This window comes from Paramisgurnus dabryanus, chromosome 6, assembly GCF_030506205.2.
Source record: "Paramisgurnus dabryanus chromosome 6, PD_genome_1.1, whole genome shotgun sequence".
NCBI lineage: Eukaryota > Metazoa > Chordata > Actinopteri > Cypriniformes > Cobitidae > Paramisgurnus > Paramisgurnus dabryanus.
In genome coordinates, this window is record NC_133342.1 from 14,520,531 (window position 1) to 14,537,077 (window position 16,547).

General features: G+C 38.0%; 1 protein-coding gene across 2 annotated transcripts in view; it reads right to left on the minus strand.

Annotated features, from left to right (window-relative positions):
* Positions 1-6,757: 6,757 nt before the first annotated feature.
* Positions 6,758-16,547, minus strand: part of cdh24b (cadherin 24, type 2b) — a 192,877-nt gene continuing 183,087 nt past the window's right edge. Inside the window, exons 13-15 of one of the 2 annotated variants that reach the window (XM_065267495.2) lie at positions 13,519-13,723; positions 12,910-13,345; positions 6,758-9,867 (exon numbers count right to left, since the gene is read on the minus strand). In XM_065267495.2, the coding sequence (XP_065123567.1) occupies positions 8,929-9,867; positions 12,910-13,345; positions 13,519-13,723 (1,580 nt within the window). In that variant the 3' untranslated portion in view covers positions 6,758-8,928. The other variant, XM_065267504.1, reaches the window with a different exon arrangement.

Sequence of the window (16,547 nt, forward strand, 5' to 3'; positions counted from 1 at the left end):
GAGATAAAGATCCATAAAACACTACTGAGAATTTTATCAATTTATTTGTTGTTATAAAATAGGATATAAAAAGATGCAGATTGACATGAATCAGCATTCAAATTACAGCGTGATTCCTGAAAGTTGCTGATCACGTGTAAAGTGTAAGATCTGTACTCAATCCCTTAAAAGGTACACATTTTATAAAATTTCTCATGTTTTGCATGAATTGCTATAAGCTCCATATAATGTTCGCTAAACCGGCTTTACAGACAAGAAACAGACAGAAAGAAAAATTGACAGACAGAAGCCCCAGGCAACATGTAAAGTGTCTTGAGTTAAGTTTTAATGGTTCAGTGAAAAAAATAAAGGCTCTATGCTACAATTCTTTTCTTGGCGCTATTACAGAATATTTCATCAATTTAATCTTTAAAATTTAATATTTGAAGACATTTTACGTTGAGTGAATGAATAGTAAAACATTAGGCTACTTTCCTTATTCATGACAGTAACCCTCTGTGCCATGACTCATATGCTCCGTTTCGGTTTATTAATAATACATATGGGTGCCAGAATAAAACATGAATCTTTTTGCATTACAGAAGAAAATGGTTTGAAGACACAGCATTTAACTAAAAAGACTAAGATATACCAGTAAATCCACAAGGTGGCAGCATCATCCACTGTTTAACAGTATGATCGTTGCACTGTATTAAAGTTCTTTTTAGGACAGTTGGTTCCCAAATTTCAGGAAATACAGTACAGTGTTTCTCTCTCTCCTCTGCCTCACTGGCCCAGTTATTTAATGATATATTATTGCTAAGCATTTCTTGCTGTTGACAAGGAAGCGAAACAGAGCCAAACTGAGTAGCAGTAAAAATCACAGATTTGCATGAATAACACAACCACTATGCAAACCTCTTGTATAAACTGTAGCTTCATCCAAATGCAGGACTTTTTTATGAAATCCAGACATATGAGCAACGATTAAACGTACCGTATTAATAGTAAATCATTTCTATTCACATTTTTGATAGCTGTGCAAAGCATGCTGCTCTGATGTAGAAGTTATCCTGCATAAAAAATCCTAAAATATTGTGTTTCATTTCTTTTTTAAAGCATAATATAAAGGTAAAATAACTAAAAATCTACAATCTTACATACTGTACCCTCTAGTTCTGATATTGTCAGCCTGTTGTGATTATGCATGAATACCTTAATTGTCAAGTGGCATTAATGAGAAACTGTATGAATATAACTGAAGAGGATAAAAAGCACCGATCAGATTAGAGTGCTATTTTCTAATTCAAGGATAGTGCAGCTTCACTAGCACAATTCAGGGACTTAAACAAATATCACAGAACAGCTTAAAGGCTACTGACGTTTCAGTAGAAAACACATAACAACAGAAACCAGAAGTTTCTAAATGCTAGAAGAAAATAATTTGTTCAAAGTTAGTTTTTATACTGTATGCATATATCAGTTGTTAAATCAATGCAGTGCTACTGTACAGTAGGCTAAATTAATGTTAAAGGCGGGGTGCATGATTTTTGAAAAACACTTCAAAAAGTCAGGCCGAGTACCCAAAACACACTTCTAGCCAATCAGCAGTAAGGGGCGTGTCTACTAACCGTCATCGTTGCCTGGGTTGCTTATGTGTGGGGCAGGTCTGTCAAAAGAAGGTCCAGTTTCCATTGGGGTAGGGGCGTGTTTGTTTAGGTGATTTTTAAATATCAACATCGGCTTTCAGAGATCATGCACCCCGCCTTTAAAGGGATAGTTCAAACAAAAATGAAAATTCTGTCATCAATTACTGATGTTGTTACAAACCTGCATACATTTCTTTTGAAGGAAGATATTTTGTAGGAATGTTTGTAACCAAACCGATCACGAGCACCATTCACCTCCATAGTATTCTTTTTCCTACTGTAGAAGTGAATGGGGCTCATGATCGGTTTAGTTACAAACATTCCTGAAAATATCTTTATTCATGTTCATCCAATGCTATCTCACGAGAATTCGTACATAATTCGTATCAATTTATACAACCACAGTCGTAAGTTTTGGTATGATTTGGTTTTGACCCCTGTGACGTTGAGGTTAGGTGCGGCTTTAGGTTTCGTTATTTTTTTTATGAGAATCGAATGATTTTGCACGATAAACTTTGTATAAATTGTTACGAATTAGCAAACTGATAAAATATATACGATTTCTCGTGAGATTAGGCTGGTTCATCAGAACAAAAATAATGTATACATGTCTGTAACAACATAAGAATGAGAAAATGATGACAGAATTTTAATTTTTTTCCTATCTATCCCTTTAAACGTCTTGAAGATTGTGCAAAATTGTAACCATATAAAAACCAGGCATCTGAGGTTTGGAGCTTCAAGTTTGATTTAAACTATTAATTTCACATTGATTTGAATTTTTGACATGGCCCTAGTCAATATTAAAGATAAGGCCTAACAAGGTTATTTTCCACAGGATGTTCCTCACATTACATACAGTAGGACAATTTATGTAGAAAAAGCTGTAAAACTTTAGCTGTATTTTCACATTTATAAACAGAACTGCTTCTGCGGTAAATTCCCACATCCTGCCTGTGTAAAGCTACAGTGCATTGCATAATAACCTGCATATTAATTCATTACGTAACTCCGGTACGGAGTGTGCATTCATGATAATCTAACTCTTCTCAACTCATTTTCAATCCCTCTCCTTTCTCTAACTGAATTCTAAAGCAATCACATTTTCTTTTACTTCGTCCTTCCTATTTCCTTACTCAAGCTTTGTGTGCATAATTAAGTTTAATCTAACAAGACATTCTTTTGCGTTCATGAATAATTACTTAATCATCTTAATCAAGGAAAATGTGGGTGCAACTTGTTTGGGAGCACTTGTACACCAGTTCAAAGGCAATCAGACACATACGGTAGGCTATGCGATAAGGGTTGACTCAGAGGTGCACTGGTTTTCCCAACATAATTAATTTTTCACATGTTAATCCAGACTTTAAAAAAAGGTTGAACTGTGATAACTTACTCTGCCCTTTTTATTAGTGACCTTACAGTTTGGTGTCTGTCGCATCACTTTGGAATAAGTGGACTGGACACAATGTTTACTTTTCTCAACTTTGTCCCTGATTGAAAACCTCTAGACATCTTCACAGCAAACCATTTCATTTGCTCAACAGCAGCAACAGAGATTAATGTGGCATTCCAAACAACTCCCAGAATTTGGATATTATGTCCAACCCCTGACCTTAATGCGCTTTAGTCAGTCATGGCACATTAAAGGAATTCACCCAAAAATGAAAATTCTGTCATCATTTTCTTATCCTTTGTTGAAACACAAAAAAAGATATTTTGATAACTGATAGCAAGCACACAGCTGATTGTATTGATCAGGGTTCCCACACCTTAGTTAACTTAAAATTCAAGGACCTTTCAAGGACTTTCCAGGTCCAATACCCTCAAATTCAAGGACTAAATTTCAAGTGAGAGCAAGGTTACATCGTGTTACCTTTTAAGATACATTGTTACAGTTCCCTTTTAAGGGAACTCACGCTGCGTCACTGCGGTGACACTTTGGGGACTCCTCCAGGGGTAAGTGCGTCTGAATGTGTATATCAAATTCAACCAATAGTGAGGCTTAACGACAAAGACAGGGTGACGTGAGAGCCAGGAAGTATATCGCTATCTGAAATATTGCCAAAGACGGCGTTACAGGGACGCAGGAAGTATGGCAAGGGAGACGAAGCGTCTCGTTCCCTTCTCAGGGAACAACAGTTACATACGTAACCAGAGACGTTTTCATGTGTCAAACACAACTATGCAAAAAAGCATTTTGGTATGAATCAACATTCGCATACAAAAGATATAAGCATTAAAAGCGAACAGTTTAGCACGTGTCCTTAAAAAGTTTTTGCATACATTTAAAATAAATTTTAGTGCGAAAGTTTTTGTTGAATCATAAGTTAAAACGTCCATACGCACATTTTACGAACAAATTTGTGCGTATGCATGCTCAGTGAATGAGACCCTTTTGTTATTTCGTGCTGTAAAATACTTTAAAGTTTGTTTTTCACATCATGTACTGTAGCTGACTGTAATCTCACTGGAAGCATCTTGGGTGTGAGGACAAATAACGCATCTCCCTCAGGTCAGTGTAGATCGATCTGCCCCAAGTTCAGACACCAAATATCCGACTTCGCCGTTCCAGACAAACTTCCGAGTTTGAGGTGGGGAATATCCAAAATCCGAGTGGTCTGGAATGCAGCATGAATCATACACAGTCACAGAAGTAAATTCAGTAAGCAGTTGCTTTAAAAAAGAAGCATACACATCAGGTCGCGCACACAACACCTCAAAACATACTGTCTTTATTCAAATTTACAAAAAAGAAAAGGAAAAGTACAACAGAATAAATACATTTAGTACAAGCCATTGTGAGATCTTCATATCAACAGGGCCCACATGGGGCTGGAACAATGTAGTCCAAGAAGAAGAAGGCAGAAACAGTGATGACCTAAACTACCTTAAAAATGAAAAGGGTCTGCTGAGACAGTTTTGTGTGGGTGACCCTAATAAAAGATCATAAAAAGGGTTGAGTATTCATCCTGTAATTTCTTACACATCTTAGCATACAATAAAATTGTATTTTATATTCCCTAATAATTTTAGGAGCACACTAGGCAGTTCACACCTGAAACCGGGGTTATTCCTAACCCTGGATACATTTAATCCTGGGTTATCTTATTCCATGCTTCACACTGTTGCAAACTAACTGGTTAATAATTAATCCTGGAACATAATTAATGTTCTAATATGCATATCACGTCAATCAATGTATAGCACACGTTGACCAGCATTGATAAATTCTTGATCATCTCTAACACCACGCAAATCCAAGCTAGCTGTTTAATGCTACACATAAAAAATTTGATTTAAATTATTGTCTTTCACCTTTCAATTTTTCTCTTAGACGCTTGCATGAAACACCATGTGGAATGTTCTACAATTGCATTAATATTAATGAGGTAAGCTCTGAGGCAGTTTATGATTGGCTATCCACTGCTAAACAATTCGCTCTAGCAAAATACTTCACACCAAAAGAAGTGCTAACTCTGTAGCAGGGTTTTGTAAGCCAGATGCTAACACTTTTCTCAAATTTATGCACGAAACATCACTTCACCCATTATTAAAATTGGTGTATGGAAGGAAGATACCCCAGGGTTATGCACAATGTGAAAAGCTCTATATCTACATTACATTTGTCGAAGTTGGATTGGGAAAAGTCTGTGCGCATGATTGTGAGGTGAGACAGTGGTTCTGGTTCATTCCAGTCACAGTGAGAGTCCTTGAAGCCACAAACAGCAAAATCAGTCAGGACATCAAGGTGTGAATGTCTGCTCAACCCAGAATGAAGAATGGATAAAGGTCTATTTCACTTTGTTTTAGGCCCTCTTTCGTGTTTCATTCAGTACATTTTTTTCATTATTTAAATTAATATCATTGAATTTGGGAAGAATACATTTATATCCGATATCCGAAGTCCTTCCAGTTCAAACCAGCATTTTCCAGTTCCATCCAGTTGCACACAGTCCACTCAGTGATCTAGGCCTACAGGATTTTACAAAATCTTCTCCTTCATTTCTGTTCATTTAGATTGTATATTGTTTTTTTGTTACTTGAAGACTACAGTACTGTTGTCACTTTTCACAATGGCATTCAGTGATATTTACATTTAAGTGCATTTACATTTAACATCATATTTGTTTTCTTTACAATAAAAAAACAACGACAACATTTTTCATATATTTTTAGACATCATGTATAAAAGTGCACTGTAGCAGCCTGTCAGCTATTATAGATCATCATTACTTTCAAATGATTAACCACATTAAGGGGTTTTGGGTTTACATATACAGTGCCCTCCTTAAGTATCGGGACAGTAAAGACAAAATTGACCAGTTTGCTGTGGAGACAATACAATTTTGGAAATTAATATAATAAGGCAAAAGTACAGAATGTAACATTTGATTATGTTTCACATACAACACATACAACAAAAAACAAAAAACTTTTATCCTGACTTAGTACATGGCTCCTTAGATGCTCGATTCTGATTGGGCAGGCGTGACATTCGCAGGTATGTTATTCCCGGATAATAACCGCTCAAAACTAATAACAGACGGTAACCAAATCAATCATCAAGTTTTACAAAAATATATAAACATTTCTTTTAATAACATGCATGACTTTATATTTACAAATGGTTTAACCAAATCTTAAAACTGAAAGCTAATGGGTTTCATCACAGAAGGTTTGCATTCTGTAAATGAGCAAATCAAATATTTAAATCAATATTTAATAATCCTTATCTTATTTATGAGGTAAATAGCCGTGTAATAAGAGGGATAATGTATAGGCAGTTGGTTGTTATCGCAGAAATAAACCCCGACAGTGTGATCTTATATGTGTTGAAATATGTAGTAGTGGATCAAAATATCCGAATTTTCCAGCTCCCCTAGAGTTAAACATTTGATTTTTACCGTTTTGGAATCCATTCAGACGATCTCAGGATCTGGCGGTACCACTCTAAGCATAGCTTAGCACAATCCATTGAATCTGATTACCTTTAGCATTGCGCTAAAAGAATTATTCATTCAATTTACTCACATTTTTAAGGTAAGTGGTCGCAATCAATTTATTAAAGCTACATTAAAAAAAAAGAAAAACAAAACAAAAACCTTTTGTTTAAATGTAGCTTAAATAAATTGATTGCAACCACTTACCTTAAAAAATTGAGTAAATTGAATTAATCTTTTTTAAAGGTGCAATGTGTAATTTCTAGAAGGATCTCTTGACCAAAATGCAAAATAATATACAAAACTATATTTTCAGGGGTGTATAAAGACCTTTCATAATGAACCCTTACTGCGCATTCACACGGGGCGTAAGCGTTGACGCTTTCCCATTCACTTTTAATGGGTGACGTCAAGCGTTGGCGAACTGAATTGTGGATCCGTCGGCGCTGCGTCAGTGCCGTTGCTCGCGGCAGAAGTTGAACATTTCTCAACTTTTTAAGCGGCAACACGTGTGTCAGCCAATCATATCGACTTATGCTAATAACCTAGGCACAGCCAGCCAATTGCGTTTATGGAAGACCGGAGCTTGTGTTGCGGCCACAGTGATTGGCTGTTGGCCACGCTTCAGACAAGTCTTCCGTTAAGCGTTAACGCTTACGCCCCGTGTGAATGTACCGTTATGTTTTTATTACCTTAGAATGAGAAGTTTTTATTTACATACCGAGGGTCCCCTTACATGGAAGTCGCCATTTTGTGCCACCATGTTTCTACAGAAGCCCTTATAAGACAACATTTTTTTACGAAGCTGTCTCCGAAGATGACATGTTTGTCTGGTGGTGACTACCATAGCTTCTCTATGCGTTTTAAAAGCAAGGGGTGAGCAGTTAACTGAGCCATTGGTTGCAATTCCCAACCTCACCACTAGATGCCACTCAAATTTACACACTGCACCTTTAAGTGTAAAGAGTTCCGATATTTTTTCTATTGAAAACTTGACTCTTCTGTAGTTACATCGTGTACTAAGACCGACAGAAAATTAAAAGTTGTGCTTTTCTAGGCTGATATGGCTAGAAACTATACTTTATTCTGGCGGAATAATCAAGGACTTTGCTGCTGTAACATGGCTGCAGCAGGCGCAATGATATTACGCAGCGCCCAAAAATAGTCCCCTTGGTTACTTTCAATAACAGGGGACTATTTTCGAGCACTGTGTGATATCATTTCGCCTGCTGCAACAAAGTCCTTGATTTTTACGTCGGAATGAGAGTATATATTCTAGCCATATTGGCCTAGAAAATTGAAACTCGTTGATTATTTTTTAGCGCAATGCTAATGGTCTAATCAGATTCAATGGGTTATGCTAAGGTATGCTAAAAGTGGTAGTGCCAGAACCAGAGATCAGCTGAATGGATTCCAAAACGGTAAAACTCAAATGTTTAACTCTAGGGGAGCTGGAAAATGAACCTATTTTCAAAATGGAAGTGGAGTGTTCCTTTAAATTGCGTTTGCCTTTATTGTCTCAATCCTTATGGAGGACACTGTATGCTTTAAAACTCTTTGAATTTCGTGATGTTTTTGCAACTTTCTATACAGTCTGTTCCTGACAAAATGTTTGAACCCCAATGACAGCTACATTAAAAAGTCAAAGCAGAATTTTTAAGCGGGGTCTGAAATTGTATGTTTGTTTTTGTTTGCCAAAATGTGTGTGCGTGTGTGTGTGTAAACACCATGAATCTTTGTGCAGACACTTATCCAGGACTCTACTGTAATATTCAATGCTTTTCTTCTGAAACAGCCTGAATAATTCAGTTCTCTTGTTTTGTGAATGTATAAACAATTTTTGTACAAATATGAATTTCCTATGAGAAGCAATGACACACATGAGCAAGTCTCATCTGTATTATTTCATCCTTGTGTTACTCACTGTGGTGACATTGCACATTGCCACAAAAATACAAGTTAAACGCTGTCCTTCTCTCTTGTAATTAAATGGCATCTAGAATACAGTTAACTTCACTTGTCTCTTTGCCCAACACACTTGAGGAATGTTAAATGCTGGATGAAGACACAGCTCTGAGAGTCTCTCTACTCACACGTCAGCTTTTCAACACTTATTGCTTCAAATTACATCAATCACTCCCTCCACTGCCTTCTCTCTCTCTCTCTCTCTCTCTCTCTCTCTCTCTCTCTCTCTCTCTCTCTCTCTCCCTATCCTGCATTCATTTTTCCTTGTCTTCCCTTATTACCTTTCCACTTCATCTCTTCCTCCTTACCTTTCTCTTTCCATTATTCTTCCTCTTGTTGCCTTTTAATCACTGTCCCACCCCAGCCTCCCTCTCCCTCTTTGTCTCTCTCGCTCAGACATTCGCCAGATCCTCGTCTCCAGACTGCTCCTCCTTCTCCTCCCGTTCTCTCTCCTTGTGCTTTTTGCTTGCCTCTGCATCTCCCTCTTTATCTTCTTCACTCTCTTTCTCCCTTTCGCTAAAAAGCTGGGCTAATTTCTGAAACTGTGGACCCCAATCCTCCAGCCCTGCTCCCCAAACATCCTTCTCTGCCTCCTTTCCTCCCTCGCTGTCCAGAGAGCTAAGCGACCCTGCGCGTGATCCGGTGCCCTCCAGCCCGTACACCTGCACGGAATCGTAAGGAGGCTGCGAGGGGTCAAAGGTGACCTGTGCCAGGCGCAGACGCAGGAATTCGCCGACCCTCAGGGCTAGAGAGTGAGCCCCTCCTATTGGGGCACCTCGTCCCGATGCCTCAGGTGCTGAGGGCCAAACTCCGCCATAACCCAGGATGCCCCCGAAAGCCCCCCGGCCCTGTCCGGGGTAAGGAAGCAGCTGGGGAGTCATATCCCGTCTGCCCACCGAGTACCCCGTCATGCCCACCCGTTCGTGCCAGTCTCCCATAAAGCCTCCACCCTCTGGGTACATCCCTGCGCATGTGTTCCCACTTATCGGAATGCTGCCTTCTCTCTCTGGCCGCCCCACTACAAAACCACTCCCTCCCCGACCCAGGGTCCCTGGGTAGTCCCTCTGCTGCTCCCCCTGCAGGATGGTGGCGTAATTGCCACTGACGGACTGCATTTGGATATCCGTGTTTCCGTCCATCCCGACGTGGCCGGACTCTCCAGGCCCGGTACCGTTTCTGTTGAGGGTGAGACTGGACCGCGATGGGTGTCGCCCAACTCTAGGAAGCGTGGCGGAGTCACACACCCATCCAACAGTGGGGCCCTGCCCTGCAACCGAGCCGGATCGCGTCAACACCAACTCTCGTTCGCGGGGGGTCGTGTCCGCCTGGACCTGTAGGGGGCGGGGAGGAGCAGGAAAGTTAGAGTGGGAGGTAAGGATGAGTTTATTCTTCTGTTATTCAAGAAAAGGGGGTGTGAAAGCGAAAGGATAAAAGAGAAACGAGAGAAGAAACGAGAGCAGAGTGATAATTCAGACACAATGAACAGGTGCAAACAGTGAAAGCGTGTGATTAAGATGAAGTGAGACGGAAGAAAGTGTGAGCAGAGGAAGAAAGCGACAATCAGGTGCATGGATGACATATGGAGAGAAAAACAGACGTAGAGTTGGCTGAAGCTGATTGAGGTTAATTGGGCTCTAAAAGGAGCTAACACTGCACTGTGAGATGAGGATGAGGAGGGAGAGATGAAAAACAACACATAAAAACACATTTTCATTATAAACCTGCTTATAGATCCTGATTTAGTACGATATAGCCAAAGTAGCAATTGCTAAATGAGTTCAATAATGACTATTTATATTAATCTGTATTATCTATATATGCCAATATGAATTTATAGTATACATAAAATCGTCCTACGTAATTTAAAGAACATTCTGTGAAAATATAACCATGATATCTTTTATATTGACTGAGTAAGATCATATCAATATTGAAATCAATGTTTAAGGACAAAGCCAACTTCCGGCTAAGAAAAATGAAAATGTAAAGTCAATAAAGTCATTATTTTACTATTATAAGTGAAATTACTATAAGTAGTAAACACATTTTCTAATAGACTTATTTTATCACTACTTTAATGCTCCTAATCTTATAAATTAGATATGAGACTGGATTTGACAGGCAGGCTAAGTTTTATTGTCTGGAATTATTATTAACTATAAATATTTAGGCTATTTATTTAAATAAAAATATGATCATGATCATCATACAGAAATACAAACTTATAAAATATATTTGAAACAATTAAAACAGGATAAATAAATCAAATTTAATTTAAATACATAATTGTTCAGTATTTTTTCTTAGTGTTATATAACAGTGAAATGTGTATTTTATTTAAATTTGACAATGAATTAATTTTAGGTATCACATTGTGTCTAAATATGATCTTCAATGAAGCAAGAATGCCCACAACAAAAAAATGTATTAGCCCATGACTGCAAATCATCAATCTGGCAACATTGGATGTGTTTTCTGTATTATGCAACAGTGCGGATCCAATTTGTACCTGCCTTTCAATCTTATTAATTTGCTCTTAGTAACCGCTTCAAACATTATTTTCAGAATCAATAAATCACTTTGCGCTTGCAATTTAATGCACTAACCCATTATTTTGCACACCACAAAGTGCATATTAATTAAAGGAAATCCACAAAAACTGATGTGTTATTTTGCTTAATTCTTTATATGCTTAACGTTAGTATGTCGGCTCAGACATTTTTTCACATGCTATACAGTTCTATAAGTTTTCAACTGTTTTTTTTGCATGCAACTTTAGTAGATCAGTTCCTTTCCATTCCAACAATAAAGCAAGCAAGAGCTACCTTGTTTACTAAGTAGAAATGCATTTAATTAGGCATGTTTATTTACATCAAAGTATGATGGGTTCATTTGGACAGAGTGCAAAAAAAAAACAGACTGCAACTATCTCAAGACGTTTTTAAAGTATTTAACTCAAGTGTATTTGACTAACCATGGCTTAAAGGAAAACACCACCATTTTTCAATATTTTGCTATGTTCTTACCTCAACTTAGATGAATTAATACATACCTATCTTTAGTCAGTGCGTGCACTTAATCTTTGTACAGCGCGTTGTGAATGTGTTAGCATTTAGCCTAGCCCCATTCATTCCTTAGGATCCAAACAAGGATGAATTAAAAAGCCACCAAACACTTCTATGTTTTCCCTATATAAACTGTTACATGAGTAGTTACATGAGTAAGTATGGTGGCACAAAATAAAACGTGGCGATTTTTTAAGCAAATAAAAAATGAGATCTATATTGTATGGCGGAAGAGCACTTAGTTTGCAGAACTTCGATCTCAGGTGCAGTAATATTGAATTGGGGAAGTAGTCAGGAGGGATGATGTTACTGCGCGCCGAGGTCAAAGTGCTGCAAACTATGTGCTCTTCCGCCATACAATATAGTTCTCATTTTTAATCCGCTTAAAAATCGCCATGTTTTATTTTGTGCCACCATACTTACTTGTGTAACTACTCATGTAACAGTCTTTAAATAGGGAAAACATGGAAGTGTTTGGTGGCTTCTAAATTCATCCCTGTTTGGATCCTAATGAATGAATGGGGCTAGGCTAAATGCTAACACATTCAAAACACGCTGTACAAAGATTAAGTGCATGCATTGAAAAAAAAGGTATGCATTAATTTGTCTAGGTTGAGGTAAGAACATAGTAAAATATTGAAAAACAGTTGTGTTTTCCTTTAAATTTAACCTACTGTACATGATGCAAAAGAATGAAAAACAGCAAGACAGCACGCAATGCCCACATAAATGGATAGCATGTAATCCTCAAATAAACAGATGTAGATTATTGAATATAAAAATAAAACCATTGCTCAGACAACACAATGTGAAATCCAACATGATTGACTTAAAATGTATCTCTGAAATACGGGAATTTGTGAAACAAGCTCTGTTTTGATGTTATAATGGTGCTTTAATGGAGCTAAGTTTAGTCTCTCAAAGAAAATGTATCATGCTGAAAACCTAGATCTTAGATAAAGCTATGATGATAAATGTTGCACTGATGTAGAAGTTTTTAGTAGATGTGCAAATGTTTTCATGAAATTCCTTTGATTGAATAGCTCATGTTTTTACATACATTTTCAATCATTTTTACATTTCTACATGCAATACGTTGCCGTACTTATACATTTTCAACTTTACTCATCAGCTGGCACGCAACTCAACTTTTTTATTCAGCAAAGTTCATTTGTATTCATGCTTCAGTGTTATTTTTGGACATTGTCTACCACTAGCAAACAAAATCTACAACTTTCTGACTGTCCTACTGAATAACAACTCTATCTAAATCTAAACAGCAACAAAGAAAGTAGAATTTTGTTTTACCCAGTCCAGATCCTGGCTTTGACTCTGCTGGGCATCACTGCTCGAGTCCTCTTTTGAGTCGTTTCTTTGTGGTGTTCCTCCATCAGATGTGACAGCTCCATCCTGAGATACCCCCGGCCCTTCTTTAGAGCTGTGTCCGGCCTCTGTCGGGGCAGCGTAAATGGCCCCGGGCTCCAGAGGCCCTACCACAGCTGTCTGGTTCTGAATGACAAGCGAATGGTCCGGCTGACCTGTGGGGTAGCGGTAAGCCAGTTCTGACAATCCGGGTTCATATGGACCCTGCGAGCGTCGCAGCACGGGGAGGGTGTGGCTGCTGTAACACAGCCGTCCATACAGAGCAGCCCCTTGACTGTTGTATTGCCCGGGCTCCAATGGTGCACCTTGAGCCCAGCTGCCATAGGCACGAGCTTTGTCGTGAATGTGTTGTGAGTAGCGTCTGGGAAAACAGAGAATATGACATGAACTGTGACTTATTTACCATTACCTGCGTAAGTTCACTAATATAGTCCACTTGAATGAGTAAATGAAAATGGGTGAGTGAATTCGGACACTTATATTTTACAGAATGTTCTGGGTCACATATTACTGCCCCTGATGCGTGACACTTACATGTTCCTGCTGTCCAGGGTGCGATACCCCCTGCGTGCATTATGTGGGGCGTTCTGCAGCGCTGTGATGTCAAACGCTGCCGTGTCCGCCTCGCCCCCTCCTTCATCATCGTAAGTGATGATGTTTTCTCTTACATCATCCTCTTCTAATGGCGAGAGAGAGTCTCTTTTCTGCCTGCGCAGGGACAGAGACAAAGCACTGACAGCTAGGGAAAGGGGTGGGGGGATAGAGAGGGATGGAGAGAGAAAACGAGTTAATGTTTTGCCATATATAAAAAAGAGAGGACTGTGTTTGTGCTGGGTGACAAATTTCTGCAATAAAATTGCAGGATGCTACTGAAAGACAGACACATCAGAACAGCTGGCAAATTGCGGCCTGTTTCACACATCCTGCGTCTGCGGCGCATATTCATTCAAGCAGTCATATTAACAGGTTACAGCATTGACAACGCACGCACAACACCAGGAGCACCACTGAAGTTAGAGTTCAGGCACTTAAGCTAATTTTGCTGCATGTTGCATGCTAATCTCAGGGAATAATAATGCATTAAAATGCATTAAAAACTTTTTAATGCTTACAGCCGACAGTCTTGGGAAAGTTACTTTAGTTATTAATTATGTAAGGAATAATTGATGAGGGGCCTTTGAATTATTCGAAAATAATGCACACCCAAGGTGATAATGCGGCATATCACAAAGTGAAGTAATTTTCAAAGAATTTTAAAGGACCGGAGTCAATTATTACGCTTATACCATGGTTACCACAAACACTGCTTTGATGGTTAATTAAAGACTTTTGACAGGTTAGGTGTGCGCTTTACAGAAAAATTATCAACACCCATTCTCAACCAATCAGAATAAAGCATTTAACTTCACTTTAAGACAGGGTGCATGATCCTTGAAAGCCAATGTTGACATTTGAAATCACCTAAACAAACACGCCCCTACCCCAATAGAAGCTGGACCTTCTTTTGATAGATCCGCCCCACACATACGCAACCCAGGCAACAATGTCAGTTATAAGACATGTACTGCTTATTGGCTATAAGTGTGATTTGGTAGTCGGCCCGACTTCCTTTTCCAAAGTGTTTTTCAAAAATCATGCACCCCACCTTTAAAGGTGACATAGAATGATTGAACGGAGCATTTATCCTTGTTCTGTGATGTGACATGTAGACAAAAATTTTTTTGTTTGGGTCTGTAATGCCTTAGAAGCTTCCTAAAAACCTCTCTCAGATAGCTCTATTAGGGTAGGGGATTTTAAACAAGTGGTTTTGCACCTATTTGGCTCCCCCTACTGGCTTAACTTGCAATTTCATTACTGATTGGCTGACTTTGCTGCCACTCAAAAAATGTAGCCAATTATTTTAAAGTGGAGGGGCAGTGAGATGCCTGTGATGTCATAAGCATCAGTTTTTCAGATCGGGCCGTTTTCTGGCTGACATTTCTAAAAGTGGAATTTCTATGAGACTGAGATGTTTAGCATGTCTAGCACTTTTTGTATGTTTGTGAATGTGGGTAGACTACCAATATTCAACAAAGACAAGGTAAAAAAAAATGTCATTCTCTGTCCCCTTTAAACATTGCCTGTAACAAGTTACAAACATTTCACTTTGCATAAATTAAGAATTTTAATTCAATATTGTTTTATACAGAATTGTTGAAAGTATACAAAGTATGCAGTGCAAGTACACTCTAATAAAAATGGTTCAAAAATTGTCACTGGGGCAATAGCTTTTAAAAAAGTCTTAATATGTACCATTTTGGTACAGATATGTACTTTTGAGGTACCAACGTGCACCTTTTAGGTAGGGCTGGGACGATTCCACTTTTTCATTTCAGATACCGATGTGAATACCACAATCTTGAGTATCTTTCGATACCGAAACCGATCCAATACCATCTCTATCGCCCTTTTAATCAATTAAACTGCAAATAACACATTTGTTAGCCCTACAAAAAGGTTAAACAGAGCTACAGATCTCAAACGTTTTACTGTGCAACAAATTTAAAACTCAATGAAACATTGTGCAATACTGCTGCTTCATTTTATTTAAATGTTTCAGATTAGTGGCAACATTTTTAGTTAGTCAGCACAAAAATTCTAAATGAAATTTTAGGGGTAACTTTGGACAATTTAAAGTGCAACTTTGTGCAAATTCATGTTGCTCAGCAAGTCACGCTTTATTGAAAGTTGCCATGACAAGGTCCATGTTGGTATCTACAGTATTCGATCCGGCCATTTTCGCCAATATCAGACTAATATCGATACTGAATATCGGATTGGCCCACCCCTACTTTTAGGTACAAAGTGTATGGTATGGTATGTTAAGTGTATGGGTGTGCATAAAACTGACATTACACCTTCATAATCATGACATGAAACGTGTCATAAATATGAGGGATTTTTTGTCTTTCGTTCAATTATGTAATCTCAAACAATGTTATCTCTGCATGAAAAATGTCTTTGTTATGACAACTTGACATAATACAATACATCATAACTTGACATTAAAAAATTTTGACATTACCAAGACAACATAACTTTTCATAAATCTGTCATAAACATGACATTTAAAGATTTAAAGTGTTAATTAAAGATTAATTAACACTTAATGACATTTTAATGACAAATTCTATTTGTATTACTGGTAAAAGTGGTCAGAAAAATATTCTTGGTGCAATTATAATGGCCTTACCTGTATGACAGCCAATGTCAAAACCAACCATATGACAGTTTACTGTAATGTTAATCTGTAAAGCTAGGTAGTTTCTTAAATTTGATATATAATCTGCTATTTCATGTTTATGACAGATTTATGACAACAAGTTATGTTGTCTTGATAATCTCAAACAATGTTATCTTTGCATTAAAAATTACATAACTGAGCGAATGACACTTAATGACAGTTGTCATAAACGTGCTTAAAATCTCCTTCATGTTCATGACACGTGTCATCTCATGATGGAGACACATTTCAGGTGAGAGCAAGGTTACATCGTGTTACCTTTTAAGACACATTGTTACAG